At 39.8% G+C, this 26,961-nt stretch overlaps 1 protein-coding gene across 2 annotated transcripts in view; it reads right to left on the bottom strand.

Annotated features, from left to right (window-relative positions):
• Positions 1 to 26,961, bottom strand: part of CAMK4 (calcium/calmodulin dependent protein kinase IV) — a 138,364-nt gene that overhangs the window by 72,259 nt on the left and 39,144 nt on the right. The window contains exon 2 of one of the 2 annotated variants that reach the window (XM_030258996.4): positions 3,596 to 3,674. The exons of the other annotated variant lie outside the window; for it this stretch is intronic. Coding sequence (XP_030114856.3) covers positions 3,596 to 3,674 — 79 coding nt within the window. The remainder of the gene's footprint in view (positions 1 to 3,595; positions 3,675 to 26,961) is intronic. 2 annotated transcript variants of the gene reach the window in all.

The following is a 26,961-nucleotide window of genomic DNA, read 5'->3' as shown; positions in this document are numbered from 1 at the left end:
ATGCTGTATGTTGTTTGTGGCAATGACCACTCCAGAATGACTGGTTGTAAATATCACATAATTTTTAAGTCTCAGTTTAAAAGGAATAAGAATAATTTTTGTAAAGTGTATCCTAAAGATACTTCACTTTTCTGTAGCACTGAGTCATCAAGGAGAGGTAAAAGGCATAGTAAAAAGCAAAACAATCTCGTATTTGCAATTGCAAGTATAAAAGTCCATCACAGTACTCTGTTCATTTGAATACTTTTTCTGAAGTTCTATGTGATCTGTTTTTGCTTTTTCTTGCTTCATGAAATAGATTTCCCCCAAAGAAATTGCATGGTTTATATTTTTATATTTACCACCTGTGTGGAATTTAAAAGACTCACTAAACATAGTGAATGAGCATGCAATACATTTCACTTATGCTTAGGAACTAAGTACAAAGGTTAGATGAGGAAAACACAGGCAATATTTTTGCATGCTTATTCATCTGACCATATATGTTGGGTTTTAAACATTTTTTTTTGTAGCTCTTAAGAACCATTACAAATTTTATTTCTTATACATTATTGGAGGATATCGCTCCTGCTAATTCAAAAATCAACTTTTCTTTGCAGCTCTTCAACCCTTCTGACAGTTGTCTTTTAGCAGCTCTAGAGGCTAAAATTCTAACTTGCCTCTTAGTTTCCCAACTTTGACTTCAGGTGTAAGAAACCCAACTTCAAGTGTAAGAATCAGAGGTGTTCTTTGAAATAAATTTTATTCACCATAATCATATTTAAAAGATTTGAAAGTCCTCCTAAACTTGGACTTGATAAAACTAAAATCAGCAGAAAACGGAAGCATTTTGCTTCAATAATTTTGAAGCAGTAAAACCCATTTTTTTCTTCCTCTCTTTGAAATTGTAGAAAATTTGGTTAACAATGGTTAAGAATTAATGGTTAAAAATTATTAAATCTCTCATGAACACTTTCTTTTATTTATGTCACACAGAAATGTTTGTTCTGTTACTCTTTGATGATTTAACCCCTATTAAAAACCCCTAAACCACAGATGAAATCACCCACACCCCTCAGACCTCCCCAAAAATTAGTGACTAATCTGTTGCTGTTTTATTAAACAAGATGGTAAAAAATGTATTAATTGCAAAACCTCCTAGGAACTCAAAACCCTGTACAAGCATGTATTCTAAGAACTGGGTGATAGGTCTTGCCCAAAGTTTTATTTGCTCTAAAATAAGAACATATTAATCATGCAAAATGAAAAATTACTCATTCTATTTAAATGAAAAGAACACTGATAGCTGTTTTATGTTTCTTGTACTCGTTCCTAGCAGACTACTTCAATCCTAAAGGATCATATATTCTTACCAAAGCTCTTCCCATGGGAAAAAAGTAATAATTTTTAATGCTTTACTTCAAATTACTAAGAAAACTGGAGTTGTCCATCAGCCACCAGCCTCCTAATCACACATCACTTGTCATCACTTCCAGAGCAATCTGGACCTCAACCTGTTTTTACACACCTCTTCCTTAAAGAGTCAGTCTTGTTTGAAGCAGCAATTTCCATTCAGACAGTTAGAATGGAAAAATCAAGAGCATTTGCTGTTTTGTCATCTTCCTTGATCTCCTAATTTCACGTGCTCTTCAGAGCTCCCTTATGTACATTTATGAATGGGATTTAAGAAATGGGACTCTACCAAAAAACAATCACAGGCTTTTCTTCTTTCCATCCCTTTCCTTCCACTATTGAACTGCCATCCTCTTTTCTAATTGTTTTCAAAAAGGCAACAGGAAACTTAGTGGACAACATTAGCTGATCAACATTTTAGTACGTGACTTGGCTCACACTGAGATACTCTGAGCAAAGATCAGATCTCTCGCTGTAGGAGCCCTCCATGGGTAGCTCAGTCCCTATGTGTCTCCAAATTGGGCAGACACAAGCAGTGGCATATTCTTAAAGCATTGTCTCCCATATTCTCATTTACAAAGAAAAGCTCATTTGTGTAAGAGGATTACTAGTTTTCATAGCAAAACATCCCCAAGTGCATCAATTACACTGGGAACAGCTCAGCTCTGTGAACTGCTTAGCCACACTGCTAATATACCAAGGCTGCATTAAGTCAAACATATATTATTGTTGATGTAAAAACAACTTATATAACTATAGTCTTTTCCTTTGGTGCCGTTAAAAAAAAAAAAAAAAAAAAATCAAACCTGTGCTATAGTAAGTCTACCAAAGCCTAAACTGACTAATTTCAGACAAAGAAAAGTAGATCTAGCATAAATACATAAATGTGACAATTGTAAACATGAATTAATTTCCATGAAGGCACAAAAATCAAAAGGCAGAGAAATATTTTTAAGAAATGTAGTTCTTCCTAGTGCATTCCAGAATGAGAATTATAAGATAGTATACTCCTAAAACATTATGGGAATTGCTGGCATAATGAACAGACAAAATCTCAAAAATTCTGTGCCCTTCCATAGGAACAGCAGACCACAAGTTACAGCAATGCACATGCTCTGCTTCTTCCAGCGTACCAGGTGAAAAGTCAAAAGCAGCACACGCAATCTTTGTGCCAGTTTAAACCTCGGCCTGCATTCAAAGATGACAAATTAGTGCCAAGATTTTACTCATGTGAAACCCACTCATTATGTCTTGCACTGAGACCACCAGTGCAGCCACGATTTGGACATGGATATGCCTACCCACCCATCCTTATGCTTCTACATGTGAATGTTCCTGAACATTATGGAGTAATGAATGTTCCAACAGTGGGATAAACTGAATAAAAACCACTAATGAAAAATATCATGATTATGCCTCACAGCTTTCTTGCTTTCTCTCAGACTTCTCTTTCCATCCTAGGAATTTGAACTGTGCTATCCTATTCCCACAGTGTCTTTCTGCATGAAGTCTGTCAGTCCATAATTTGCCTTTCTTCTCTTAGTGTCTCTTCTTGCTTTCTACCATCTATTTTTCAGAACACACAAAAATAGGTGTAGTATAAATGTGACATATATGGCGTTCTAAAAATAAATTGTCATCTCAACTGGTTCTCTAGCAATTTTGTAGTGGTAAAAAATACCACTACAATATATTTTATTTTACTTGGGTTAGAGTTGGTGTTTTAATCAGTTTCTGAAAAAAGATTAATTGTGTCATGGCATTTTTTGATCAAAACAATGTATTACATCAAAGACAAAACACTGAATATTTAAATTATTCAAGGTGTCCTTTTTAGTCTTTTAATGAAAGAAAAAGACATTTTTTTTCTTAAAGTTTTTTTTGCCAAATCCAAGTGTATATGGACAACACCAGCTGAAGGTACAAGCCATACTTGTGGGAATAAGGCATTCCTACTACAGTACTGTTGCCTCTAACAGCTGTTTTAGTGACAAGGAGCCAAAGCTCACCCATGGAAAAGACAAGTTTAGCACCTTATAATCCTAAATCTAGCACATTTTCCCCACAGGAGCAAACTGCACCAAAAAAAGGGGAAAAAAAAAACCAAACAAAATAAAAAGGAAAAAAAAAAAGGAAAAAAAAATCCCAGAGAAAATCCCAAACATACTCCAAAGCAAAGCAAAACAAAACAAAAATGACTTACTGTCTTCTTCAACATTTTGACGGCGTAAGGTTTCTGGGTCCCTTTCTGCCTGCATCTGTAGACAATGGATGTAGCCCCACTAAATTTAAAATAATAAAAAAAAAAAAAAAAAAAGGAAGAATAGTTGGGTTGTACATACAACTCTTTAAATCTGTCAATAAACAGAGTCGCCTGCATTTTCTATTCCTCCCAGTTTGGGCAAAACTATCTCACTTTTCCCCACAGATCCAATAAACCCTCCCCCCAAAACCCAAGAAGTGTCAAAAACCCTCTGTGTTTAACCAGACAACTTCAGCAGTTACTCAGACAACAGAAGTTGCAAGAGTTTAACATTCATCTTGGCCACACATTTTTTGTCTCATGGCAAACATCCCTGGATGTTTCCTTGGATAATCAAATCACCATATCTTGCCTTGGTTAAGGCAACACATTTGCAACAGTATGTCACATTGTGGGGGGTCTTTTCGCTAATTGTTGATGATGAGAGAATAGTGAGACAGAAGAGAAAATTTTTGTTTGCCCACTGGACCAAAATGTCAAATTGGGCACCAAATGGAGGATGCACCACTATAGGTTTATTAAGTGGAAACTGGTGGGACTTGGTCACAGCAAAAGTAGACTGGGAATACATCTTCTGTTTGCCTTCAAGGTGTAATTACTTGAATGTGCAAAGTCTGAGCACTCATAACATAAAATTATACCTCTGCTGGATGGAAGGCACTTCTCTGAGTGGATAGCTGGGGTAGATGGTCGCCAGAGGGAGGCTCAACTTGCTGTGCTTTACTTGTTACTGTCAAGGAAGAGCCCTGTACTCTGAATTACTTAAAGAGAGATGAAGCCTCCTGCAAACTCATACTGGTTACAAACCAGATACCTTTGTATTCTACCCAAAATCGACACACTGAAGCATCACTGAATTTAAGGTATTTTCAGAAACTTCTTGCCCTCAGACCCACTCCAAGACTCAGCACTTCTAAATAGCTGCATATTTTTAAGGTAGAGGGGACTGCAGTTGTCATATATGACTCCTGAACAACCATTGCGGAACTGCATACAGCAGCTCTGCAGTGAGTGAATTCTCAGGCTTACCAGATGCCAAATTGCACTTCAGATCACTCTGAACCAGGAGAAGCCCACCTCAGCGAGTCTACAGGAGACAACCATGACAGGAGCAGCTTTCTTTTATGTAGAATGGCATAGCCACGCTTGACTATGAGAATAAAGCTGTGGCACAAGGTGCTGTACAAAGCTGCCATGGGTGCCCTGCTCTTCTCCCTCCTCAGCATAGGCCAGACAGGTGCCATATGAGGCTCTGAGTAGTAGGCACATCCCCATTTTCATAAATATATGAGTGAGCACAGGAAATTATATTTGATTTAGAAGATTTATTTCAGAAAGACCTCTTCATAAGGAAAGGTCACCTGTGGCAAGGGTTATGCAGCTCAGTCCTCTGAGGGCTTCTCTGCACCACATATAAATTAATCTTCACTTCATCTCAAATGCTAAAATGATTTGTCTCTCTTAAAATTATATTGATAAATTTGTGGGAGTACTGAGAGCTTCAGTGACTCCCAGAATCATTGCATAATTTTAATTAGATCTCCTCTCTTTGGCCAAGTCTCCAAAGACTCTCTTTAGCAAGAAAAAAATATATCACATTAAAAAAACCCTCACATCTTTTAAATACAACAAAAACTGTTAAAAGATAGGATTCTAAGAATGTGCTGTGATAAGGTTTATATCTCCAGTACTTCATTGCAGGATTACAATGGGGAAGTCAGTGCATAAACTGCAAATCATTCCTGTACTCTGCTTCACATACCCAATACAGTATAAACATTAAACTCATTAGTTTACGTATGTTCTTACAAAGTAGGCAGCAAACTTTCTAGAAATTACTGTATTTGGTGAGGGCAGAATTAGATAAGTTATCCACCTGAAAATCCAAATAAACAGATGATCATTCCTTTGCAAATGTCTTGATGTTTACTGCTGCTGTGGCAAAGGAGGGCAGTCCCTATCTCTCAGTAAAGATACTATCAGAGCCCTGCAAAAAGGATGTGTCTGTACAGACCCATTCCTGCCTGGAGTGTTTGAGTTTATCAATGGCTCCAGGGGGTGTTGTGGTGGAGACCTGCCTACGGTGAGAACAGGTGAACAACCTCCTTTCACGGGTGGCCAAGCTTAGGGAGGAAGTTGAAAGATTAGGGAGTATCAGGGATAGTGAAAGGTCAATAGACTGGTGGAGTTCAGCCCTTACACCCTTAAGGGAGGCCCACCAAGAGTCAGAGGACTCCTGTGCCTTTCACTCTCAGGCAATAGAGGGGCACCTGGTAGATGAAGGGGAGTGGCAGTGCGTCCCTGCTCAGGGAGGTAATAACAAAAATCCCTCCTGCCCCCCATCCCCTAGCCGACTGCCACTTCAGAATAGGTATGAGGCGCTGGATCTGGAGAGCCAGCCAGATGATTTAGAAGAATATTATCTGCCCCGTGAGCCTCCCAATTATGACTCGTCTGAAAAATGGATTACCACCTCTAACATCAAGAAGAAAAGAAAGGTAATCTGTGGGAATCCAGGGCTTCCCTCTGGCTGCCCTGGAAGGTCTGGGACCCTGGCAGGGGGTCAAGAGCCCCCCTGTACAGAGCCCCCAGAGACACTGTCTGTGATCTCTGCCAGGGAAAAGAGTTTTCAATCTTACAGGATGAATTACAAGCTCTGAGTGTTTGATATGAGTAATAATTAAGAGTGGCACGGGTGCAAATGTAAAATTTTAGGATTCTAGATAAGGGGTCTAAAGGGGACAAGACGGAGGAAATTGGGTGTGTCTTGTCCTTTTCCTCCTTCTTCATGCCCTCCATGTTTCACTGTAGTGTTGGCATTTTTCTATTGGTTTAGGCTGGGGACACGCTGTTCAACGTAGGTGATAGATATTGGCACATTATTGTAAATATAGTGCACGTAGTTTCTGGTATATAATGTTTGTAACATCCCACTGAGGGGCAGAGCCCCGCATGCTGCCCTGCAGGACAGACCTGCGGCAGGGCAGCAGAACATGTTATAGATAAGCAAAAATAAACAACCTTGAAAACAGCACAGACGAATTATGGCTTCTTCTTTGGCAACGGGGCAGAAAGACAGAGACTTTTTACAATCTCGGAATCATCAATACCACAGATTATGACAGTAACATGGTGCGTGAATCCCTTCTGAGGGGGATGGAGGGCCCCGTATGTCGACCAGACCCATCCCACAGGGAGGTCTGCTGCCTCTCTGGGGCCTAGTATGGGATGTCACTGAGACTTCCTGGGCTGATTCAGTCCTCTGATTACTGCCCATTTCTGATCCTCCAGGCTGGCAGTGATGAGATTGAAAAGAGGAGTGTCAAGGCGATTAAAAGGGAGTTCAGGGCACTGGGTCAAGTGGTTGATAGGACAGGTGTACAGGTAGTGTTCTGCTCAGTCCCTTTGGTGGCAGAAGAAAATAAGGAAAGAAATAGGAGAACTCACATCATTAACAAGTGGCTCAAGGGTTGGTGTCATCAGCAAAATTTTGGATTCTTTGATCATGGAGCAACCTTTACAGCACCTGCTCTACTGGAATCAGATGGGATCCAGCTCTCTGTTAAGGGCAGGAGGTTTTCAGCTCATGAACTGGCAGACCTTGTTGAGAGGGCTTTAAACTAGGTCTGAAGGGGGAAGGGGATGCAGCTGGGCTGTCTGGAAGCAGGCCCAAGGATGGTAGGACTGTGTTAAGGGAGAAATCACTGGCCCAGCTGAGGTGTATGTATACCAATGCACGCAGCATGGGCAACAAACAGGATGAGCTGGAGGCCATGGTGCAGCAGCAGAGCTAAGATGTCATTGCCATCACAGAAATGTGGTGGGATGGCTCACATGGCTGCAGCGCTGCACTGGATGGCTACAAGCTCTTCAGAAGGGACAGAAAAGGGAGAAGAGGTGGAGGCGTGGCCCTTTATGTTAGGGGGGTTTGGATATCACAGGTATTGAAACTAATGACAATGGAGTCCCTGTGGGTAAGAATTAAGGGGAAGGCCAACAAGGCTGACATCCTACTGGGAGTCTGCTATCGTCCACCCAGCCAGGATGAAGAGGTGGACAACTTATTCTATAAGCAGCTGAAGAATGTTTCAGGATCACCAGCCCTTGTTCTTGTAGGCGACTTCAGCCTACCAGACATCTGCTGGGAACTAAATACAGCAGAAAAACAGCAGTCTATAAAGTTTTTAGAGTGTGTGGACGATAACTTTTTGTCACAACTGGTGGTCAAGCCCACCAGGGGAGGGACTATGTTAGACCTGTTGTTCACAAATAGAGATGGACTGGTGGGTGATGTGGAGGTAGGAGGCTGCTTGGGGCAAAGTGATCATGAAATTATAGAATTGTCAATAATTGGTGAAACAAGGAGGAATATAAATAAAATCTCTACATTGGACTTTCGGAGGACAGACTTTGGCCTATTTAAGAGACTTATTCAGAGAGTTCCTTGGGAAACAGCCCTTGAAAATAAAGGAGTCCAGGAGAGATGGGTGTGCTTCAAAGCAGAGATCTTGAGGGCCCAAGAGCAGACTGTCGCTGTGTGCCAAAGGATGAGTCGAAGAGGCAAACGTCCAGTCTGGATGAGAAATGAGGTTTTGAAGGAACTTAGAAATAAAAAAATAGTTGTATCATCTTTTTAAGGAGTTACTGATTTCTCAGGAAGTATTTAAGGGAGCTGCTAGGGCACGTAGGAAAAAAATTAGGGAGGCTAAAGCTCAGTTTGAACTTAACCTGGCAACTTCTGTTAAAAATCATAAAAAGTTTTTACAAATATATTAATGGTAAAAGGAAGGGTATAACTGACCTCTGTGCCTTATTGGATGAGGCAGGCAATCTAGTAACTAAAGATGAGGAAAAGGCAGAAATGCTTAATGCCTTCTTTGCCTCAGTCTTTAATGGTAAGACAGCTTGTCCTCAGGACAACTGTCCTCAGGGACAGTTAAAATTATTTTAGTTTAGGTGGTATTTTAGTTTAGTTTAGGTAGATAGGTGGTGCCAGGGAGCAGAATGGTCCTCGTGTTATCCAAGAAGAGGCAGTCAGAGAACTGCTGGGACACTTTATAAATCAATGGGACCAGATGGGATCCACCCCAGGGTGATGAGGGAGCTGGCAGATGAGCTTGTGAAGCCACTCTCCATCATTTATCAGGAGTCCTGGCTCACTGGAGAAGTTCCACATGATTGGAAACTGGCCAATGTGACACCCATTTATGAAAAAGGTAGGAAGGAGGATCCTGGTAATTACAGGCCAGTTAGCCTGACCTCAGTACCAGGTAAGATAATGGAACAGTTCATGCTGAGTGCTATCACACAGCACTTACAGGATGCCCAGGGTATCAGACCCAGCCAGCAGGGGTTTACGAAGGATAGGTCATGTCTGACCAACCTGGAGTCCTTCTATGACCAGGTGGCCCATCTGCTGGAAGCAGGAAAGGCTGTGGATGTGTCTGTTTAGACTCCAGCAAGGCCTTTGACACTGTCTCCCACAGCACACTCCTGGAAAAGCTGCAGCCCACGGCTTGGAAGGAGCACTCTGTGCTGGGTTAGGAACTGGCCAGGTCCAGAGAGTGCTGGTGAGCGGTGCCGCATCCAGCTGGGGCCAGCCACCAGTGGTGTCCCTCAGGGGTCTGTACTGGGACCAGTGCTATTTAATATTTTTATAGACTACATGGATGAGGGCATTGAGTCCTTCATTACTAAATTTGCAGACTACACTAAGCTGGGAGCTTGTGTTGATCTGTTGGAAGGAAGGAGGGCTCTGAGGAGAGATTTGGATCGCTTGGATGGATGGGCAGAATCCAACAGCATGACGTTTAATAAGTCTAAGTACTGAGTTCTACATTTTGGCCACAAAAATCCCCTACAACGTTACAAGCTCGGGACAGTGTGGCTGGACAGCATTCAGACAGAAAGGGACCTGGGGGTGCCGGTGACAACCGGCTGAACATGAGCCAGCAGTGTGCCTTGGTTCAAGAAGGCCAAGGGCATCCTGGCCTGCATTAGGAACTGTGTGGCCAGCAGGAGCAGGGAGGTCATTCTTCCCCTGTACTCGGTGTTGGTGAAGCCACACCTTGAGTGCTGTGTCCAGTTCTGGCCCCTCAGTTTGGGAAGGACGTTGAGATGCTTGAGCATGTCCAGAGGGGGCAACAAGGCTGGTGGGGGGCTGGGAACACAAGCCCTGTGAGGAACATTTGAGGGAGTTGGGGTTGTTTAGCCTGGAGAAGAGGAGGCTTAGGGGTGACCTCATTGCTCTCTACAGCTTCTTGAAGGGAGGCTGTAGACAGGTGGGGGTCAGTCTCTTCCACCGGGCAAAAACTGGCAGAACAAGAGGACACAGTCTCAAGCTATGTCGGGGAAAGTACAGGTTGGATATTAGGAAAAAAATTTCACTGAAAGAATAATAAAGTACTGGAATTGTCTTCCCAGGGAGGTGGTAGAATCACCATTTCTGGATGTGTTTAAAAAAAGACTGGACATGGAACTTGGTCTTATAGTCTAGTTGTGGTGTTAAGGCATAGGTTGGACTTGATGACCTTAGAGGTTTCTTCCAACCTCATTATACAGTGATTCTGTGATTCTGTGATTTGCATCACCAGTTTGTGACAAGGTGCTGCAAAGTCTTCCATGTAAATAAGAGCCTAGCCACTAGAACACCCAGATTATTTAACTGGTTTAGTGATGAGATGGACATCTCCACCAGCAAGGATAGGTAGTATCACACCACCTTTTACACTTCATTTCACTGTACCCAAACTCAGAAGACAGGCAGCATAATGCTTGAAAGAGGTGTGAGACAGCTTAGAGAGAGAATCCAGTTGACCAGTGTAACATCAGGTTCATTAGTCAATATTAAAAACACAAACAAAGGTGCTACATTGGAAATTTTTCTCTATTGTATGGATTTCTGCATGTTCCTGCAGTCCTAATTGGTGTAAAATTGATGACAAGGTATTGCATGACTTGGGAACACTTTGAAATGTTTTTCTTCTGATTTACATGGCTTTGCCCAGCTCTGACAGCCTTGCTCTCACCAGCCAGAAGAGAAAACACCTAACGTCAGCTAACAACCAACACTGCTTTCCTCTTCCATGGCAGAAACCAGTACAGGAAATCAGGAACAGGATGGCAACCTGCTTACACCATGCCTGGTGCTAAAGGTAGCAGAGAGCTATTACTTGTAAGAACCTGATTCCTTGTTTCTTTGTTGGTAACATAATATCTTTGCTTCTTCTTCACAGTTAAAAAGAAAAAAAAAAAAAAAAAAAGGTAGCTGTGAGGGGAGTGGTGCAAGCAGAAATCAGCCTATGGATCTTAATGTAAATGCACAAACAGAACGGCCTCATGTAAATCAGAGTCTTTTGTTTTGCTTCTTATTTTGGCTTCCTACTGGCACTTGCTGCTGAAGTTTTCTGCTGAATCAGCACATCCAGCTTTCCCGAGGGACTGTGTGACTTGGAAGGTCACCAACTGGAGCAATTCAAGCTTTCACCACCAAAGAGAAGTAGGAAGGTTCAGCTGCAAGACTCTCATACACAGCTGAAGCACAGAGCTGCTAATTGTCAACTCTTGCCCCTACCCTAAGTTTTTGCAGCATCAAACCTTGACTGCCATAATCTGGCCTCTCAGAACCTCCCCTCGAATTTGCATCAACTGACAACTTCATTGAGACGTTTTGTCAGAATACACAAATATACAGAAACCTTGTGGCAACATGCCGCTTCCCTCAGGCATAGAATTCATGGCCAGATAGGCAGACCACAAGCTTCTCAATGTACCATTTTCTGCAAGGGGTGTTTGCTTTTTCTGAATGATTAATGTAAATACTGCTATAGAAAGAGATCACCTATACTCAATGGTTAAGGCACTACCCCATTAACAGTTTAAATGGGAGAAACTGAGTGGGCCCTGAGCCCACACAGCTGATAATCACTTGTAAAAGTGCATTGCAGTGTATGACTGACAAGTGACTCATTACCAATTCGGCTAGAAACCAGAAAGCATGTCTCCCATATTCCACAAGATTACTCATTTTATTGTGTTGCCTATTTATAATTGATTCTGTCAATTTTCCTCTTTTTATTTAATGAGTATATACAAATATATATATCTTTGCATATATACATACACATTTATATGCAATATTTATTATACATATTTGTTTATGTAAGTGTGTATTTATTTACTTCTAAAGAAAAATAGGCTTAAAGGAGCATCCAGTTGCTGGTTTTTTGCACCTTTGCCTGGAAATAGTATACCTGTATTCAAAACAGTTATTTGAAGTTGGCTAGAACAAGAAAAATAGGGGGGGAAAGGGGAAAAATAAAATAAATAAAAAAAAAAAGTTGTATTCTTGGAATATGTAGTTGGCCACATTAGAGAATAGTAGTTTGAATTGTTGAAAATATTGCCATTCTCCTTTACACGTGTTTCAGTCTGGAAAGCTCTTAATGATTCTGTTAAAGATTTACTTTTAAAAGCCCAGGGATAACTGTGATCATGCTAAAGAAGAACAGCAACAACAGCAAGAGATAATTTTACTGTGAAGATGCAAAATCCTTTACTACAAAAGATGTTTCTACATATACATATATACATGTAGAAATACTTCAGTGGCACGATAAATTCACTCACCCATTAGTCAAGCAATGTACATATGTACCACTAAATAAATCAAAATAGACTAAAAATCAATAACTGACCCCTGCATGTGTTTTGTATAAAACACAAATTTAAAAAATGCTTTTAATATATTGGAAATGTGAAAACTTTCTGTCACTTCCCCAACCACCTCTCAATATATAATTGCTTGAGCATTCTAGATTATTTCTCTTATTATTATCTTCAGGTGTTATTGAGCTTCCAATCGTTTCATAAAGACACTGTTTTAAAGGCTGGGTAGCAGCACCACAGTGCCCTGTCTATGCTAAGGACTCCAGACTGGAAGACTGATAGAAAAGGCATGGCCACACTTCAAATACATGCAGTCAAAAATAGCAGTGTCAGCACAGATGGAAGGAAGGCAGGGGCTCCCAGGAGGGGTGTTAAGGAGGTGGAAGTGATCAGCAGAATTTGCACATAAAGGAGAAAATAGAATTTGCAGGATCCTGCAGTGGAGCCTGGCAGAGAGAGAAAATTCAGAGCAAGGAAAGACTGAATTTGACCCAGTTTGGAAAAAGCATTTCTTCCCTGAAACCCACAAAAAGCTTCTGCCTCTGAAACAGTAAAGGCAACCAAGATGAAACACAGCCATATGTTTATTTGGCTACAGGTAGGTAGCAAAAGTAAATTCCTCGAGCTGCAGATTTTAAAATAAAATAACACTCACTGGCAATAATTTCACTGTAAGAAGGAAATTCAATCTTTTTAAAAGTAGGTCAGCATTTCCACACCATGCCCACTCATCCTGTTTTTTATATTGCCTATGAATCAACTAATTACAAATACAGTCCTCAATGTAATCTCCTGTAAATTTCATTTGGATTAAATTCCTTCAATTATGGATTGATTTTTAAAAAATAAATTAGTTAGTGCTTCACGCAGTCAAACAATAATTACACAAACAAGTTTGTCCAATAAAAACAGGTGAAAGAACGATCAGTCCAAAGAAAACTGTACTTGGTACAAAGCCATGGAAATCTGTCTGCCAAAACTGCAGTAAGAGATCAAAGTCCATTATAGGCTTTCACAAAGAATACTGATTTCTTTGTATAGTTTACAGAAGTATAAAGTTAAAGCTCATTAATTTACCTTTTCTTATATATACACTAAATTGTCAAAATGGATTTATAGAAATGAAATTACTATTCCTAGATTTCAAAATTAAATATACTGTTTGAAATTAAAAGACTGGACAGAACAAAAAAGAGGGTAAAAAAAAGATAAAATCTATTAACAGTGAGAGTAATTAAAGTTAGTTTAAAAGTGCATATTCCGTGGTATTACTAATATTTCCTTCACTGTAAAAAGTGCATACATGTAAATTTGGAAATTCTCACAACTTGCATTTCATGAAGAGGTACAAACAAACACTTTCTACAGTAATCTAACAAACAATTCTTAAATTATTCAAATCTAATCTCACACCTTCTTCTAAATATCAATATCTCCATATACAGGACTCGCAAGAAATTGCAAATCACTGCAGCCCTCCCTTTCCCCTCATTGTTTCACGACTTGTAAACAGAATAGGAAATTTCACAAAACATATGTCATTTAAGAACAGCAAAAAGCCTTGGATTCCCACACACTCTCATGAATAAAACAAATATTTAAAGGAGGCAAGGTTAGTGGAAAAAATGTACATGTTTCTGAAAAATAAATCTAACTCCATTGCATTCCAGAGTTCTGGCTGGTTTGATTTTTAGAACTTTTTCTGGTTTTTGGGTGGTTTTTTTGTTTCTTTGGCTGGGTTTTGTTTGGTTGGTTTTTTTGTTTGGGTTTTTTTTTTTAACTTTTACCTGCTGAGTAGATTTTCTATTATTTGAGGTGAAAGGACTTTTCAGCAATTGTTCAGGCTGGCTTCCAAAGGCAATGTGATAATCCAACAAGATATTTTTATATCCAGCCTTCACTGCATTCAGCAGATAAATGGAGCCTTAGATAAGCACAACAAAAGCCAACAAAAGCCATATACAATTAAAAAAAAAAAAAAAAACCAACTGCAATCAAACTAGTGCTTGCCAATATTCTTGAACCTGTAACAGGCACAGATAACAGCTAGAAGGACTATAATTCTTTAGACATGGGGTAGGTTGGCTGCTGAAACACTAATTAAAATGCAGCAGTTCAAGCCACTCCTGCTGTGCTGGTTGGACCAGCAGCTGATAATTCCTGCTGGGACTGCAGCAGCATACTTGTAACTTGCTTCCAATGGGGCTCCTCCCTCAAATATTGCAGGAAATTTATAGAAAAGGACCTCTATCCCATAGAGAGGTTAAACATATTGTTACACCTGGATCTAGTGACTTTTTAAACCCCAGGAATTCAGTTAGGCATCACATTAGCTGCATTCTTTCATATCCATAATTATCATTAGATACTTTCCCCCACATCAAATGCTACTTCTTAAATTTCAGTTTAGCTGGTAGGTAAATATTGAGAACAGGAAAGAGATCACCAGCACTGAGTCTGGCTTCCCTGCCTTTCACTGAGTGGAAATAGCTGACCAAACTTACTAAAGGAGCAAGAATCATTTTCTCAAGCATTAACTTGAAAAGCACAGAAACAAAACTCAAACTACACTGAATTCCAGAGGTTATTGCTGTACTGTGTTTATATTGCTCCCTTGAAGTAACCCACCTTTCTAAAATTTGGGTTCCTAAACAAAACTTCAGGTGTGATTGCTGAAATGCAGATATGAGGTGAAGATTAGAGCACTTCCTACAGCACTGTGTAAGAAAAGTGTATAGAAAATACATTCGCCATTTCTTCTTTTTCCTTTAGCCCCTCTAGTGTGTTGGGTCAGACCACACATTGGAGTAGCTGTATTTATAAAACAGCATGGGAATTCTCAGCAGGAAAACCAATTTCTTTTCTACCCAGTCAGAAAAAACCATGTCACCTAAACTTGGCTGAAACTGAACTAATAATAGTGGGGAGTTCACCTTTCAACATGAAGCTATTGCAGACCAACAGACTCAGAAACTGATTCTGAGTATTTTATTTGGAAATTAATTTCCCTTGAGAATGCTCTTCTCTTTTCAGGGACTGTAGAGTTCTTAGCTACCCATGTCATAGCAGTTTGGTGAAATGAGGAGAGCAAAGAAGAGAAGACGGGAGAGTAGACCAAGAGAAGCCATGCATGGTTTTGTCCTTGGTAGTGAACTTTGGACACAGTGGGGCAAAACTCCCAATGCATGTGCTTACACTACCTGAGCAAGATGTAGACCCAGATCCTTGGACTGGTGGGATCAAGCATTTTCTCACAGTCACAGATGCTGTGCACGGATATGGCATGACTGGCCCTCCCTAAGTCCCACACAAAGCCTAACAGCTGAATCTATCCAGTGAACTCACCCCCTCCTGGGAATACATATCCCTTATTTAAAGCACCATTTCAACCCTTATCTCCTAAGCAGCACTTTCCCCCCCTCCTCCTCTTAAAAAACACTAATGAAGAATAAACATTATTTATTTAAACTTCGTGAAGAGTGCATGCAAGGAGAAAAGAGCGCTGAGCAGTAAAAACTTTATAAAACCTATGTTACAAACCCTTCCTTCCTGGACTATTGCAGAGTTACCTGCTTCCTTTTGTTGTTGTTGGTTTTTTTTTGTTTTGTTTTGTTTGTTTGTTTTTCTGGTGACATATTCCTTGATCAGGAATTGTTTTAAACAGTGTTTACTATAAGCAGTTGTCAACACCATTGATTACTGCTCTTCATGGCAATCTCCAGATGCAGGAGGCAGACTGGATCTAACACTAAATGGTAGCATGTGGAAGTATGAATATTTTCACATGTTGACTCTGATTTTCCTGGTCAAGGGAAGGGAAGCAGTGCAGAGGTTATGAACTTCTTCTAACAGCTTGCTCTGTACATAGGAAAGCTACCATTTGAAATTAGACAGGGAAAACTTAATGGGTGGCTGTGTCTGCACATTTAAATTGAGCTTTGAGAAAACTTTACAACCAGCAAGTTTAGGTCTACTCATTTTCTAGATTCTAAAAGCTCTTGTGCCCCACACATAACCTTAATAGCCCTCTTTTGTGTAAGTTACACAGCTTTCTTCTTGAAGGTTTGTGTTGTGCTGAATCATCAATTCTTATGCAGTGTCTTCTCTGAAATAAATTGCTTTTGCCAAGAAGTTTATGGTCAGTGCCAGCCCAGGATCCCTTAGCACAAGACAACAAAAAAAAATTTAAGAATTAAAAAATTAAAAATTAAAAAAAAAAATTATATGTCAGATTCCAAAGTTCTTGGGCTTTTTTTGAGCTACTACATATGTTTTCTTCTTTAGACCTGGTGGGACAGACATTTCTAATCATAAGATATAAGACCAAAAGCCAGGCAGTGCAAAAGAATTTGGAGGAAGGCATAATATTTTGCCAATGCTTCCTAAATTAACACATTTTATAACATTTTGTGTATTCTGACCGTTTTAACATATAATTCTCAAAAGATAAGTTGAAATAGCTGATTTTCCATAATAGAGAGCTCTTTTAATCTGCCACTTCTAGTATTTTTGTCACAGTAAGAAAACCCAATTTGCCATTACCATAACAATTACCTGCACATTTAACACTTGGTTGTAATTTTACCACATTAGCAAAGCTACAGTGGAAAGATGAAGCTGCAGCAGAGAGACACTGCTACTACTTATAAAACAAAAAAATTCTTGAAGAAATGAAGAAGGTATATACTCTGGTACAGGTAATGCCAGTGGGAGATATTTACATCAGAATGATAGGGTTTGCAATCCTGCCAGGCCTGGCAGCAAAATGTCAACTTATTGCAAGCACAGGGGAGGTTTCAAGTCAAAACTTTAAGACAGCTCTACCAGTTTCAGTTCTGGTGGCTGCGAAAGACGTAAATAGGTCTAGGTCTTCCTTAAATGCTGGATGTCTTCCACATGTACAGAGGAAAAATGCTGCATCAGTCCTCAGCTAACCTGCAGATGCCATGGAGTCCTCCCTACCACCCACCCTGGTGCAAGGCACAAAGTGGGCAGGAAGCTGGGATCAACTCACCTTCCTTCTCAGAGACACATGAACAACAGGCAGGACTGCAGTGGGTTGTTCTTGGTTGCCAGATACCCTCCAGGTTGCTCCATCGCTTCCAGTCCCTCAACAGGATTGGGGAGAAGAGGGTGGGGAGTTTGATGGAAAAGATTTGGGTTCAGATGAAGACAGAAAGATCCCTTACCAATTAATAACATGGGCAAAACTGATTTGGCTTGGGGAAATTAATTTTAATTATTGCCAGTTAATAAGCAAGTGGAAACTGGAAAGAAAAATCTTACATCAGGACATATTTTAATCATATTATCTTCAGGCTTGGGTGGGATTGTTGTCGCTTTCTGGTGTAATTATTCCTGTGGCTTTTACTTTACACTGGTGTGTATAGCCCAAGCCCAGGAACATCAATGCTGCATAAAGTATTGTGTGACAGGAGAGGGCTCCTTCTCCACTGGACAGACAGAACCCACAGAAACATGAATCAAGCAGCCAGTGTCAGGCTGGGTTTAGGCCATGAAGTATGAAGACAGAAAGTCAGATGGGATATCTCAAATGTGTCTCAGGGAACAAAAGATACCAACAACAAAGCCACCACCACCAAAAAAACCCAATCAACCAAAGCCAGTGGGAGCCTGTGTATTTAATTCCAGAAGTTCTGTGTTTCTGTTGGTCAGCAATAGTTCTGCTCATTTGTTTTTCCTGCTCTGTTGCTGCTCTTTCTGGTTTTGGTGCTTTATTACTGGACCACCAGAGACCATGGAATTTGAAAATTGAATGTTTTGTGCTGCTTGTGTGAGATGGAAGGCAGCAGGCACAACAAAGGCTTACGTGGCTGTAAGACAAGAGGCCCTGGAAGCAGAGAAATGTTACAAGAAGAACAGAATTTGCAGAGTCAAATGCCTCTCATGGTAAAGGCTGTGGCCTGTGTATGTTTTTACTCTCTGAGTTTTGTTTGTCCTTAGTTGCAGCAGGGCACTGTGAGCACCTGACCTGGCTGAGCTCATCTGGCCTTAGAACTACCAGGTGAGAAGCTGCAGAAGGGACCAGGAGTGACTCCTGTGTCACCCAAAGTGGGGGTTCCCTTGGCCAGTGGCAGTGGTAACCTCCAGTGCAAGGACCTCTGACACGACCTTCAGCAGCTTCCCTTCAAAGCTAAGGGGAAGCCTCTTGCAAAGCCTTCCTCCAGCTCCATCCTTCAAAGTGTCAGCATCAGCAGGGACTCTCATTTCTGGAACTATGAAGGTTAACAACTCTGAGCTTACAGTCTGCAGGTTTGACTGACTTCCCCACATTCCCTCCTGGGAATTTAGCATGGTCACATCTTCTCCAGATGTTCTGTAATATAAAGATAGAAGTTTTGACTTCCAGAGAAAACTGAAGTCCTCAGTCGTTTCTGCATCAAATACAAGACCAATTTCTAAACCTGAAGTTCTTTCCTGCATCAGCTGTCACCTGGAGCAATAAACTATATAAAAACACCCATTTGTTCTAGGAAAGATTTGCTGTAGCTTAGTCCAATGGACTCCACCGAGTCCGTGCTCCCCTGCCCACAGGTCACTCTGAGGGATTGCAAGTGAAAACTAAGATATTCCTCCCAGAAGTTTCCTTCTTCAGCACTCTGTGATGAGCATCACTAACTCACCAGTGACATTGGCCCTCTGACTCAAATATTCTCACACCTGCTCTAATTGGGTGTTCAACATTCTATTAAAATTTTACAGACCACAGCTTTCTCCACACAATGTTTTCTTTGCTAGTATTCCCTATTAATTAAAGAACTCAACATTGTCTTCTTTTTCCTCTTCCACAGCACATTTTTAAAATATGTTCTTTAGTAAATTTTATCAATAATGCACCTTCAGTTTCCTCCCTTCCTAGAGCTACTGCTGTGTATTCTGCTCCATGTTGCCTTTTCTGTTTTTTCTGAAATTCCCATTTTCACCATTCTATTTGACAGCTCCCAGTGCAGCTAAACTTACAAAAACTTCAACAGGATGCTAAGAAGCCCTTCTCAATAACCATGATCACATACCATCCTGGTAATGAATCACACACATCTGCAGGCAAGTGTACACTGAATTGTTTTCGTGAAAGTGTCACCATTACTCAATGGTTGAAATGACAGAACTCTTTTTTTAAAGTATGAAATTGCTGTTTTCAAGGAGAAGATTCCAGAACTTCTAGTCCATGAACATCTTTTATCTTTTCTTTAAGTTCTCAACACCAGTCACTGATCAAGGCAGTATTTAACTAGTGATGCTAGAGAAAGGCTGCAGTTTCCATGTTTTAAAGGACTGAGGCTTTTTAGCTGTCAGACCTGATCTGGAACCCAGGATAATGATTCTCATCTAATCTATACCAGTCTGTATATTGGTGTTAATAGATGTTTGGAAATAAAATACTTCTTTTGTGTTCTCCCCATCATACTGAAACTTCAAGCACAGTGTACTCCAATGACATACCTGCAGGCTGACATTTTCAAATTCCACTGGAATGTAAAACAGTGTTGCAGTTGGGCAGTATACAAGACATAGTCTGTGTAGGATTTACATATTCACATTTTTAAAAAGGTTCTCTGTGTACTTTCAAAGAGTGACTTAAAACAAAACATGCAGTCAATTATGTCCATGTGCTGCTTCATGCTCTTTGTAAGTCCCAGGTAGGTTACATCCATGCAGATCAGCTGTCCATGCCAGAAAGTGGCTAGTGTGTGCCCTGCACAGCAGAGGTCCCCTGCAGGCACAGCTCCAGCATCCACATCAGCCACAGCCTGGGAAAGGAGCTGTGGTGCACCAGCAGGGAGGAATATTTGGACATGGAACTTCAAAGATCCTCTGATGTCAGACAGGCAGGTCCTCTATGTCCCTCAACACCACCTTGTATGTCCACATCTCTCTTTGTGTCCCTGGAACCACATTTGTGTCCCTGCACTCTCCTTTCTGTCCTCACACATCACATTTTGTCCCTGAATATACCCCTTTGTATTCCTATACACTACTCTGTGTCCCTGGAAGCTTCTCTGTGTCCCTGCACTCTCCTCTGTGTGCCTGTACATTATTTTGTGTTTCTGGAAACTCCTCTGTGTCCCTGCACACCCTTTTGTGCCCCACAGGTTGGGTGTCACATTGACAGGCAGAGCACTCTCCTCTGAATAAGAGCCAAGCTGTGAAAGACATCATGTACTTCTGCCACCTCTTCCCACAATTTCCTTTCTTGATGCTTGGAGAGCAAACACCCTTAATGAGATCTCATGTGAAGGCCAAGTCTGCAAAATTAGCTTTACAGGTGTCAAAATTCTGCTTCTGGGCTTGTTTCTGATGTGGTAAAATTTATCCAAAATCGAAGAATTCTTTTTTTGAAGATTTAACTGAAGATGCACAAGACTCATGGTGATCAATCATCATCCCTCTAGATTCTTAGATATGCTTTAGCAATATTTTCTGTACAAGTATCTAGTTAATAATGTTTTTATCTGGCAAAATGTAAAGGTTTACTATATTTTGAAGTTCACTATATTGCTGATATAGTTTATCCACAGTTTTATTCAGAAGACATGTTTTCCTTATTCCTCCATATGAACCTTTGAAAGTAATTTTTTTTTCCCACTGACTTAATAACAGACTTATTGCCAATGGCAATTTGTGATTTCTGTTAGGAGACAAATGCTTTTAATGAAACAACACTAATGCTTGTTAAACTCTGAATACACTCACAAACTTCAGAAATTGTTGCAATCATAGTCACAGCAGGGTCACAGCAATCTATGTAGGACTATATCTTGTCTTCACAGAGGCCAGGTGGTTATGGCTGACAAAATATTAATGATTATCGATAAACAGTCCTTGCCCTTTAGAAAGAGCTTTTTGTATTGCATTTTCTATAAACATTCAAGGATCCAAAAGGTTTGTGCACAAAGCAGACTGTAGCCTCGAGGACACTGGAGGCTCTGTCCCACTCTGTCCCTTTCTTCCTGAGGATTTCTGGTTTTTCCATTCACCCACTGGAGCTATCAGGAGTTCAGTAACTTATTACCCATGATCTGTGTTTCTCTCCCCTTAGCACTTTTTCACTTTGAGAAGATTGTGCACTATTTCAGCAACTGCTCCAGTCCTGTTTGGGGTCAATTAATAAATCAGGTAGGCAGAACACAAACTAAAGTACCTCATATTTAAAATATTACAGACAACTTTAAACAGTCTACATTTTCCCTGGTTATATAAAATATGTGATTCAGACTGATGGGGCCACACTATTTCTACAAACTGACTCAGGCACGGAAAATATTTAGCTGTAGGAAGCAAGAACAATGAGCATAATCTCCATAAGATCTGAGGGACTGCACATACAGTCATGTGGTTTGATTTTAATCACAGGACACGGGAACATGCATAACATACAGGCTTTGGTGCTAATGAGGGCTTAAACCCGCTTCCCTCATCCTTCTTACCCTGCTGAACACACATTGTAAGAAGAAAACTGGTTAAGAGATGATATGTCTAATAGCTTACCACACTGAAAACAGTAAAACTGACAAAAATCCTAGGGTTTTTTTTTTGTTTTTTCTAGGGAATGATGTTATGCAAATGAAAACAGTACACAGAACAATCAGAAGGACTACTAAGATGTTTTTCTAGTACTTACAGGGGAGTTTTCAATACAAGCACTACTCATGCAAACCATTTCCTAGAGTTTGACAGCTTCAAATGCACATTGCTGCTGCTGGAGACACTCAGAAAGCCTCTGTATCTCCTTTCAAAGACAGAAGAAAGTTGAGGCAAGAAATATAGAGTGAAGAGTGGCTTTCAACTATGGATATCTAATCTAGGTCTGAAAAAGAGTTTAGGTCAGAAGTGGGATGTGGTGATGTCATGTAGTTGTGTTTGAGGACACTGACTGCACAACATAGAAAAATATGTCAGTTAAAGAACAAAGCACACTCAGAGCAATTTAAGGAGCCAGAGCTGTCATTCCAGAGTATAGAAAAACTGTGTAACACCTGTATATCTGTATCTACTGATAATTCAGATATAAGCAATTAATTTATTGAAAAGCAGGTGCTACCGAGATATTTCCACCTGTTAGGTATTCTTGTTCTTACATGAAGCTAATTATAGACATTACAAACCACTTAAAAGCTTCAGGTAATATATTTAAAATTAATTGCTTCATTTCTCCATACTCTTATTTTTGGGGGTGACTCTTCAAAGCCACCATCAGTCCACCCAGGAAAAAAAAAAACCTGTTTGTTGCCTGAACAACACACTTCTATAATGCACTTAACTGCAACATCCCTGGATTTACCTTTACAGCTGCATTTAGTTAATTAGAGTGGTTTTTTTTACATCCCTCTTCTTTGGTAAGCCTTTCCATAGCAGCATAAATGCAAAATTTATCTACAGGACAAATTTGCCAGCAGCAAAGGAGTAGGACTGGGTCCTAATTGTAAGGTGCTGAAGTGTAATGTCTGTGAAGAGGAGTAATTAAAAGTCTTAAATTTCTGCCTTCATTGCTCCAAAAGTAAAAAGCAAAATAGACCTTCCTTTGGCACCATCAGTTTTCTAACACAGAATTACTATGGCCTTGGGAAAAACCACACCCATACAAAAAAAAAAAAAAGAAAGCCCCAACAACCTGTCCCCTCCCTGCCCCCAACCAAACAACAAAAAAAAAAAAACAGAAGAGGGAAATTAAAAATAAATGAGATGTGTACTTCATATACCTCTTAGCTTTTACCAAAGGGCAAAAATGATAGACCTCACAAATACCTTCACTAAGATGTAAGTTTACTGTCAGAGTTGTTTTGCAATGTAGAGCTACAGTAGTAGAAAATTAAGTACATTTCCTGAATTACTGCCCCAGGGCAAAACCTCTCAATTTTAAAATATAGGGTTTGTGCCATATTGTGTCAGGAATCTTATTACATCTTATTAAACTGATTTCCAAATGTGACATTAGTCCTTCCTTTTTGTTCTCTGGGGAAGTCAAATTAAGACAGAGTTCTTAAGAAGTGGCATATCGGCCTTCTTGAAAGGTAAACCCTGGGTATGTAAATGTGCATGTGCTGCAACTCCAGTGAGAATTCCTAATTTCTGACATAGTCCATCTGCTAATCTTTCAGTAGGGTAGGCTTGGCTACAGGCAGAGAAATCAGAAGCTGCTGTTGTTGCTGCAGAAATGCTGAGATAGCCTGGCCATATGGTGAGCTCTGGAGGGGGAGAGAGAGAGAGAAAATTCTTAAAAAGGTCACCCTGACTCAAAAGACCTACGTTGTGCTGGTTGATTCATCTGCATCGTGAAATAGCTCCCAGGTGTGGTCACAGGGTAGGTCTCAAGGGGTAGGAGAACAGGACAAATTTTATGAAGTTACACTCGGCAAATACTTCCATATGTCGTGATTCCAAACAGCACTCTTACTATTTACTGCTAATCCTCCCTCTCCTCTCAAAATAAAGGAAGGAAACAGGACACATGGAGTTAGGCTATTTCAAATTCCTAACTCCAATTTCCTAATGCAAATTCCTAACTAGTGTGTTTATCAGCAGGAAAACTGATGCACATTTACAAATATCCCTCTTGCCAGTCACATAAGAGAAGACACGCTGTATTATTTGCACCAATCAGACATTATCCCATTGTTTGAGAGCTCACTCTTGATCCACTGAGCTCCCACTCAGTGGTTCACTGCCCATGAATTCAAATGGGTCCCCTGCACTGCACAGCAGCACAGTCCAGAGCAGACAACTCAGCCATGAGTTCCAAACACTGCCAGGAGCTGAATCCATTCTTCACTGTAGCACAGAAGGCAAAACATCTCACCAACACACCAGGACTGAATGTAGTACTTTAAAACCTAGGTGCATGATTTTTAGCCAGAGATTTTTCGATCCTGCGTGGCAAAGAACAATGTGTGCTGCACTGCCATTGTCAGACTACATAGGATCAAAAATCCTATTGTGGGCCACGAAAGGGAGAGAACCATGCAATGTTCCTGGTCTAAGTACCTTTTTTCCCTTATTTGATTTGCACTTTCAAATACTGAACTGTTCCCCCCAAATGGTAATCCAAAGAAAATCTCCCTTTGCTTTGTTTAGTGCTAGTGCTTTTCCATCATAGTTTAATCTGCTTGATTTCCCAGACGCTGGCATTTACTGCAGCTTTCTGTCTCCTAGAAAGCATACATGAACTTCTAATGGAGAATGTCTCTTTTTACAGAAGATAGGATCTTGCATTGCAAGATTATTCCTCAATTTGTGATAATTTTAATGGATTATTCCTCAACTTGTAATAATTTTTTATGCCACATTATTAAATTATTTTGAAAATCCCAAAACGTATAATGCATAAAAGAATGCTCTGTATTAAGTTTATAATCAGTTGTATTATTTCTCTGGAAGGTAAAACACAATTATCAGCCATGTCACAACACCAACTTTTATTTTGTTTTGCCCAGTATTCGAAATTCAGAGGAATAAATTCCCAAACCTAGACCACCCTCAGGAAATGAGGGCATGGCACAGGTGCCCGCTGATGAGCAGAGTGCCCCTGAGAGCTTAGGAAAAATGAAAATCTATACAGAGGAATTCCCAATCATTCAAATCCAAAGAAAGATATGTTTGCTGTACTGCCATGAAGGTAAATGGTAAGAGTAATCAGGAAAATAAAACTGCTAAAGCTATTCAGGATCTTAATGAGATCCCAGCTTGCACTTCAGACTATGATTTCATCATTTATATGACATATTTTATATGCAATTACATAACATTGAAAGTAATTACAGAAATTATCCTAGATTAGTACACCATGGTTCAATTTATGCATTATTTAAATGTACTCAGTCACGATTTAGGCAGCAAAATTCCCAGTTATGAGACTTACAGGGTCACTTGTTGATTTCTGTGAAATAGCACAGGTTTTGTGAGGTATGACCCAGAAGACTTCACCATTCTAATTTTTTCAACTAATTTATTCTTTAAAACAAACTATAGCTGCAAAAGACTCTGATTCGCAATATCTCAACAAATGGGCTTAGCTTAGTTTAGCTTCCTCCTGAAACTAACAACTATTGCTAACATACTACTCAACATAGTTTTGCAAATATTTAGAAAATATAAAATCAACAAACTTCCCAATTAGCATATCACCCAATAAAACACCCTGGTTTCATCTTCATTCCCTTTCTCCCACCAAAGAGCCTATGAAATTCTGTAAGTGCACCACATTTTGTTCCTAATGAAGGAGCCCTGCATTCAACATATTTTTTAGTTATCAGGAAGGTCTAGTGCCAGTATTGTTAAAAAAATGAAGAGGTAGCTTGTTTTCTCACAGTTAGTGCAAATAATCTCCCTGACTATAATTTAAAGATGTAAAATTATTTTCCAGAGTTTCAAATCTACTCCTATCAACTGCAATAGAAAGTCAGAGCTTCATCATTTGTCCATTGGAGTGGATTTAATTTGTAAAGAGTTAACAGCAATTGGCTATAAAGAGAGGTTTAAGGGTAATTATTTGCTGCCTGGTTTATAGCATTGTAGTCTGTTTGATAATAAAAAACACTGACTGTGATAAATGAAAGCCTCTTGCCTCCAGTAAAGTAAAAGAAAAGAGGACATGCCCCAAGGAGGTGAAAGGCACAGCACGTCTTCCAACCTGGGAACTTCTTGGAAAGTTCCCTATTACATGGATCACTTGTAAACAGAACTACTTAAGATACAGAAGCTGCAGAAAATGCAGTTATTTACAACATGGTTGCCTATAGCAGGCTCACAATCTTTGGGCATTTTTCTTTCTCTTCTTTTTATCTTGTTTGGGTTGCTTTTGAACATTTGTTTTAGAGGGTGGTTGTGGTGTTGCTTTGTTTTGGTTTTTTTTCATTTGTACTCAAAAACTCAAATTGGTAAGGGCTATTAATAATGAACATGCAAAGATATTTTTGTATTATACAGTACTAGAAATGGGCAGTATACAGCAGTAATCTGAAATTACTCCCATTTACTCAAACACTGCAGCAGGGCTACATAACTCTATAATGAAAATTGCTGCTCTGGTTGTGTTTCATAAATTTATGCATGATTAAATAAATCTTGCAGTTATTTCAAGTAATTTTCATATAATAAAACCAACACCATACTTCATACAGTAATTGTAGGAGGTGTAATATTATTTCAGCTATGATACTCTAAAAGGGCAAACTGCAGGTTTGGGGAGGTAACATGTTATTGGATTTACTGACACTGTGGAAAAACAGAAATCTTTTAGTTCTGTCTTGAGATATTACATCAGTAACATGAGCTGATCATATGGTGAAAATGCCTAAGATTTTCTTGTAAAGAGCATTTTACTGAGCACTAGAAAATGTTAAGCAAATGGCAACATTTCCAGAATTGTCTGTCTTACTGACTTTTCAAAACCTATACCTCTGTAACATACATTAATCTTACAAAGAACCAATGCTTCATCTTAGTGTTGAGCTAAAGTGATTGAAGAGGTTACAAAATCAGGAAGAATTTGTTCAAAGCCCATAAGATGTCAGCTACCAGCATAATGTATTCTGACAGAACAGTTAGAACCTCCATGAGCATCAACAGAATAGCCTCAAACCAAGCTTGGCTCTTTTCAGATAAATTTTTGCTCCCTTGGG

Source organism: Taeniopygia guttata, chromosome Z, assembly GCF_048771995.1.
Source record: "Taeniopygia guttata chromosome Z, bTaeGut7.mat, whole genome shotgun sequence".
NCBI lineage: Eukaryota > Metazoa > Chordata > Aves > Passeriformes > Estrildidae > Taeniopygia > Taeniopygia guttata.
Note: the sequence above shows the minus strand (reverse complement) of the source record. Positions and strands in the feature narration are given on the sequence as shown.